At 36.5% G+C, this 7,277-nt stretch overlaps 1 protein-coding gene across 1 annotated transcript; it reads left to right on the forward strand.

The window, feature by feature from the left end:
- The first annotated feature begins 1,164 nt into the window (after positions 1 to 1,164).
- On the forward strand, positions 1,165 to 4,007 carry LOC148303427 (trypsin beta-like). Its single transcript, XM_088269940.1, has 4 exons — positions 1,165 to 1,411; positions 1,969 to 2,131; positions 3,239 to 3,488; positions 3,583 to 4,007. Exons 1-4 carry the CDS (start codon positions 1,360 to 1,362, stop codon positions 3,901 to 3,903), a joined length of 786 nt encoding a protein of 261 aa, XP_088126066.1. The 5' UTR covers positions 1,165 to 1,359; the 3' UTR covers positions 3,904 to 4,007.
- Positions 4,008 to 7,277: the final 3,270 nt, after the last annotated feature.

The following is a 7,277-nucleotide window of genomic DNA, read 5'->3' on the forward strand; positions in this document are numbered from 1 at the left end:
TCAAAGAAGCGAGGAAGGCGAGGCAAAACTACAATCAGAAGATCAAGAGCTGATTATAATAAAGTACCACCCTTCGATGTGAAGTACCTACTCTACTATACGGTCAATATGTAATCTTTAAAAAAAAAATTATCATGGGTTCATTGGTTTTTAGACATATTCTGTCTTTTTAAAGCCGCATGCTAGAAATATGTAATCCTTCTAATATCTCCACGTTGTCCTTAATATGCTTATCATTAATCCTCTTGTATAACCACTCCCAGAGTAAGTTGTAAACTAAATGTATTCTTGATAAACAGCTAACTAACTAACAGCTAACTAACTGTCATTTTAAAGCCGCATGCTAGAAATATGTAATCCTTCTAATATCTCCACGTTGTCCTTAATATGCTTATCATTAATCCTCTTGTATAACCACTCCCAGAGTAAGTTGTAAACTAAATGTATTCTTGATAAACAGCTAACTAACTAACCATCATGCTGCTTTCCACAAGGGTGGGCAGAGAGAACATTCTCTGAAACTGAAAGTTTCCAAATGATACTGAAAATTAGATAGATTTGAAAATACTTAATCTGTTTGTAAATGAAATAAAATTTCAAAAACATTCAAAGTAGACTGTATCTACCTGTTTCACCATTATTATTAATTCATTATAGTTAGCCTTATTAAACTTAAACAGTTGAAGCCAGAGTAGGCTCATGTTAAGCGGTGTTGCATAAGCCGCAGCTAGATTTCAGAGTCACCTGGACGTTAGGTAATTCAAAAAAATAAATAGTAAAAAATTAGTCATAAGTACAAGAAATATGTTCAACATTTTGAGTGTGTCCAAATACTTGTTCACAAAACAGATTTTGTGATAATCCAGAGATTATCTCCAATTACAGGAGTTATTTTCAAGAGTTTGAATAGTGTGGTTGTCAATAATGGGAAGAATTGGTGAACGTTACACGTGTGTAAAGTGATCACCTAAACCAGCCCATGACGGTTGTCAGCCCCGTAAATGCCCAGACTTCCTTATTCTTCTTCATCTTTGATGAGATGTCAAAAAATAATAAGAAGAAATATGTTATTGACAGTGATGTAAATAAAATATTTCTTCATAATAAAGTAAAAACACATTTTTTTACTTTTTCAACAGGTAGCTAGTGAATATTCACATTTTTGTTTTATCTTTTGCAATTTATTAGTAATTAGATGTCAAATAATCCATATTTACGGCTTATGGCTCACTCTGAAATGTAAAATAAAGATAAAAATCTAAATAAATAGAGTTTGTTCAACCCGAGTTGAGACAGTTGTCTGATGTGACTCCCGACTCCCGAGTACCGAGTGAGGCTGACTGAAAAATAACAAACGAAATGTTTCAAATTGGAGTTATCTTATTGGCCACGGCTTTTGTGTCCGTTCAAGGTAAATATTATTATGTATTTATTCCAAACCTCGAGTGTGCAAGATTCTGAGGTTCATATTGCTTATGTATATAATATATAAATAAAACAAAATTAGAGTAAAATTTCCCATTCTGCTATTTTTATCAATTTCATACACCAGTGGTCAGCAAACTTATTAGCAAAAGAGGCAAATATGCACATTAAAAGAATAAAACAAATCTGTTTACAATTCTAGTCCACTTAGTAAGTCAGGTTTGTATGTTGTTACTTTTTATTTTAAGCACGCTTCCAGGTTCTCGTCAAAAATATCATTTCTCAGCTTATTTTTTAAAAGGTTACGTAAGAATACGTTGAGTCTAAGAGCCTTCGCGGGAAGGAATTGGTGCCGGAGCCACACTTTGCCGACCTATGTCCATCATACACCATTAGGATAAATTTGTAATATTTACAATATGTATTACATTCGTAAAGTGCATTCACAAAATGAGTTTTGTGCTGATTAGCCCCACCACTAGTTTCCATTTCTCCTTTGCCAGGTGAGAAACGGAGTAATAAACATATCCTACCGTATTTCAGGCATCCTGAGAGGTGAAGATACTGACGTTTTGCAGTTTCCATGGCAAGTCGCTGTACTCCGGAGCGGGAATTTCATATCCAGTCACGATACAGAGTACCGCCACGTGTGCAGCGGCGCCATTATCAGTCCGCGCGGTGTGATCACCGCGGCGTCGTGTCCGGGGTGAGTTAACTCGCTTTGTGCAGTGTATTTGGCAACCCTTACAGAGTTCCGCCTGACCGCATTGTCTACAGCTCACCGTGTGACCACCGTGTGCTGCGCCATGTCAGCTTATCCCCTTTGTCAACTAGCACACATTACAGCAAGCCCGATACCCACCTAGTAATTCTAGTAACGTAACAGGTAAAACAGACACAAAAACTTATGTTACGAAAAATTTACTTACCACACACGTAAACGTAATATATTAACCATATCCGCTCCCTAGGTGGAGCATATGGAGTCCACAAACTGTCTCCAGGCTTTTCTGTCGGCTGCCAGCTCCCTTGCATTCTCCCAAGTCAGATCCGCATCCCGAAGTTCTGACGAGAACTGCCGACATATTGTCAGCAGTGGTCGTCCTGGGCGGCGCGAACCTGATGCCTTATAAAAGAGGCAAGCTTGATTAAGGCTCTCAGGAGGCATGCGGAGTACATGGCCAAGCCAACTGAATCGCCTTTTCTTGACGACAGTTGTGACCAAGATTTGCTGCGTCCTACGCATTAAAGATTCTCCGCAAACACCTATTCTCAAAGCTTAGTACACGGCTGCTCTGGGCCCTTGTAAGGTGCCATGTTTCACAGCCGTATAAGAGAACAGGAGCAATGCAGGCGTTGTATAGGCGGCATTTGGTTTTCACCGAGTATAAATCCGATCTCCAGACAGCCTTCATACTGTTAAATGCGTAAACGTAAAGGAGTAGTATACTTTGTAACTATAATAGTCATAACCGTCACAAGACAAGACCAAGAGAGTTGAAAAACCAAGACATAGTTATAAGTACTATGTATACTACGCGAGTAAGTATTTCTTCTTCTTAACTAGATTTTTTTAAACGCTAATCGAATCCAAATTTTTTAATGACATGTAAAATAATATTAATTTTCTTACTACATTGTGTACATTCAAACTTCATACATCATTTTTGTACACTGGAAGCATACTTCCTCTCGTTACAGATTTAGAGGCAATATAGAAATATTTTCCTAAAGTGGACAATTATTATTAAAATGTAAACCTTCAAAATATTTAAAAATGATGTCCATGGCTTATGTTTTATATCGTTTCCAGATCTGATATCAAAAAAGTGAAAGTTCGAATGGGAAGCAGTTATCCTCACCACGGTGGAATTGCCCTCGAACCCCTTTCTATCCGAAAACGAAACAACACTGCGTTGGATTACAGTTCGGATATTGCGTTGTTGCTTTTCAGTTCCTACTTCCAAATCTCCATACGTATCGCTCCCATTAGATTACCTTCACAAGATGCCGAGGTGGAACCTCTCGCAATGGGCTCCTTCAGCGGCTGGGGATATCAGTCGGTGAGTCCCGCCCTTCTTCACCTCACTCCGTTTGATACATTATCGATTTGTACTACTACTGAACGAGCCACTCAAATTAATTTCTTATTTCCAGACGGATTCACTATTAGAAGATTCCATCTTGAAGAAGGGCTCTGCGCAATTCATGGACGCGGAACAGTGTAGAGAGATGTACAAGGAGCAGTTTCCTACTGCCGACTTGATAAAGGATGATATGATTTGCACCTACAACGGCATGAACACTCCGTGCGAGCGAGATCAGGGCGCTCCGCTGGTGTTGGACGGCACACTGTACGGACTCTTCTCTTGGGGATTTAGAGCTTGTGTTTCAGGGAAGAATCCAGGACTCGAATTTCCCGCTGTGTATACTAAAGTGTCGGCCTTTAGATCCTGGATAGATGCAAACTTTGTTTAAACATCAAAAATATTGAATCACAGATATATGCATATATATCTCATATTTTAGCTGTCACAAACCATTTATATCAGTTTTACCAATTGGAGCACCAATCGATCACAGTGTAATTTTTGAATAAACAGAATATTTTTTATGCAAATTTTGTATTGTTGTATTTCTTTTGATCTCTCTCTTTCTGTCTCTCACACTAAATCTCTCTTATTCTTTATTTATTAAGAAGTTTCACTTCTATTACTTGTGTGCTGCTGCACGCACAATTCTTTAAACAGTTAAAATATATTTTTTTTCTTCATACAGTTTTTTATGTTTTAATCGCTAAACCAGGCTACGCATGCTTCATAGAATGTACACCTTTGGGGTGGGGAGTGGGACAATGGAAAAAAAAATTACTTTATCTTAAATGGGTAAATGGTCATCTGGAAGACGCGGCATTGCAATTTTGATTCATGCGATTTTTGAAGATTTTGGCTGTTGTATATTTTTTCTACATTACTTCCTCTCTAAAATTCAGGTGTGTGGATTATTCCTTTAGAAAGGGTTAATTTTTTGACAATGTTACTAAATAATTAATTCTAAGTCAATTTCTCAATAAATGTAATAAGATATAACCTCGAGGGAGGGGCCGGTGTGTACCTGCAAAACTACATTTTGCAATGTCACTGTCGAATTAAAATAATTGTAACGGGATTTATATCCAACGCTTAATCCATGGGATATAATTGTATATATAAACCTGTATATAAGCCCTAGCTTATAGAATAAGTAAGCGAGATAAATAAATATATCTCTTATTGTGATATTGTAAATTTTAATCCATATAAGGGGAAGTGACAATGTCATCGTGTTATATGTGACTAAGCTAGGCGGTCAATCATCCGGCTCCAGACTCTTTTTACAGGGAAAAAAATTGGGAGGTAATTCATCTCGATTCTCCTATTTTATCAAATGACTTTCTTTCCTAATTTCAGGAATAGGATATAAAAGAAGAGGGGTATTTTAAATTATGCTAATTTCGTAGATTGAAAGACGTAGAAGAGTGATAAGCGCATACTACATCGGTTACTCTTCAGCAAATCTTGTATGGTTCGGTTTACCTCTCCTAAATGGCTGATATCAAACCTGTTAATAACTTGAGTTACGTTGTTAATTACTGAAAATGCGGTGGCTCGAATTAACAGGTCAAATAATGGTCTGTAAAGTTCACTTTAAATAAATAGGGTTCGCTGAAACTCAATAGCCCGAATCAATTGGACAAATAATTTTTTGTAAAGTTCACCGTCTGTAATTGGATATACACACTTCCTCGAGCACATTGTACCTAATGACTGGCCCCTTAAGATTCTAGCAACTTATAGCAACTTACAGTCTGGATAATAATAATGTAATATAATGATAATCTGTTAACTTTAAAACGTTAACTGCGAACATTACACATCGACCACAGCCCTCGAATATCGGCAAAAACTGCTTCCAAAGTCCAACAAAGCCTATAGAAGATGATACAGAAATCGGCGTACGATGCACAATTTTCATCGGCACAACGCGCTTTGCATTATATACTCGAAAGTTATTTAATTTTTCCGACGGGTAATTACTAACGTCTTAAAATAATTCTCACCCATAAATTACCCGGATACGGTGGACTGGCAAACCAAACTGGAGCCAAGACTCTTATCCCATAAGACACAACCCATATGGGTGAAGAAACCGAAGCCACACTCAAAGTCAAGTAATGTAATTACTGACCATGGAGCGTACCGTCAAGCCGATGGTCAGTGCATTGCACGCCGGTATCGCCTGTCTTGTGGGGAAGGGGCCCTGTGCCGGCAGATCCGGAAATAGAAGAGCAAAAGTACGGCACAAGAGCTCAGCGGCGGGCGCATCGGACTCGTATGGACGTAGTGTAGATGTGCTTCAGTGGAGAATATTCTCTCAAAGGAGAATGTCCACATGTCTACTTGACTAACTGCCTTACAGTCGGGCAACTCATCCGGTCAATAGTAGCTGCTTAAGAATTCCACTCTTAATAGCTTTACTCGGGAAATAGATGTGGGCAAGTAATTAAAAACTAAATTAAAAAACTCCTTAATATAAATAAGTCTTTCCTTAATTAGGTTTTTGCATTTGATAATTTAAAGCAAATAATTTTTTTGTAAATAAAATTATTGTTACATATTAAACCCAGGAACCAAATACAAATTTATGGCTTTATATTTGTTATACGCTTAAAAAGATATCAATATTTAAAAGATTGTTTTAAATGTACGAGAGATTAGCTTGAAATGTAGTAAATCCATTATTATCGATAAGCTTATTGATAAGAAGACTGCTACTTAAGGTTCTACTCTAAGCAGAGATTATATGCTACTAACGCAAGTCCCAGTAGTAAGTGAGATTTAGTGTAAGTTTAGGAACAAAATGGTTCATGTTGGGATAATTTTAACAACCACAGCATTTTTGCTTGTTCAAGTCCAAGGTAAATTACAAATTATTTTTACCATCAAATTTATTTCAACTCCACATCGCTCACTCCTTCCAACAACGTCATATATAAAAAAACTTTATTTTTCAGGAGATTGTTTTTAAAGTTTAAAAATATAATACAATGTATTAAAAATAAATATCAAGCTACTTATTGAAGTTTTTACTGTGCAATAGATCTTTTTAGGTAAAATCTGAATGTTTTTTCTCCATTTGAAAAATATTTAGTATATTTAAAACAATAATTAAACAATACCTTTTCTTCAAAATGCAAAAACAACATTTTCTGCCCTGTAGCGGGTAAATATTAAGTTAAAAATATGCCACTGTTACTAGGATATAGTACATTTTCTGGGCATTCTGAAAACATGCATAACTGAAAATTGTCAATTTTAGATATATGACGTTGTTGAAAGGAGTGAGCGACATGTGATTCTGATTGTTTTATATATTATTATATTGAAACAGTCAAACAATAATTTAATTTTGAATTCATTATTTAACCTGTATTCATTTCATCGTTGGACCTTTGTCCAAAAAAAAGAAGGTGGTTTTTTAGGCCAATAAAGGTAAACCATTTTTATTTATATTTATATACACGGGCTGTCTGAAAAGTTTCCGACCTCAACATGAAGATGGCACTCATTGTCAATAAAAATTTGAGTATGTGTTTGGGCATGTATTAAAAGGTACTCATCAAAATTTCCACCACTTTGATAGCACAGTTATTTTTTGACAGTCGTTTGAGTGGGTCGCCGTGAGCGTTTTTTCAAAACTGGAAAAAATTGCGTATCGAGCAGTCGTTAAATATTTGTTTTTGGAAAGGCAACACGTCTATGCCAATTAAAGACGAGTTAAATGCTGTGTACGGAGACTCTTTTCCACCATTA

Source organism: Brachycentrus maculatus, unplaced genomic scaffold, assembly GCF_059751285.1.
Source record: "Brachycentrus maculatus isolate JH-2025_06_01 unplaced genomic scaffold, ASM5975128v1 h1tg000368l, whole genome shotgun sequence".
In the NCBI taxonomy this organism is placed as follows: domain Eukaryota; kingdom Metazoa; phylum Arthropoda; class Insecta; order Trichoptera; family Brachycentridae; genus Brachycentrus; species Brachycentrus maculatus.

Excerpts from the sequence above, each read along its gene's own strand:
- LOC148303427 (XM_088269940.1), top strand. The coding sequence starts at position 1,360 with ATGTTTCAAATTGGAGTTATCTTATTGGCCACGGCTTTTGTGTCCGTT. Across the intron at positions 1,412-1,968 it reads GGCTTTTGTGTCCGTTCAAG|GCATCCTGAGAGGTGAAGAT; the intron begins GTAAATATTATT and ends ACCGTATTTCAG. Across the intron at positions 2,132-3,238 it reads ACCGCGGCGTCGTGTCCGGG|ATCTGATATCAAAAAAGTGA; the intron begins GTGAGTTAACTC and ends TATCGTTTCCAG.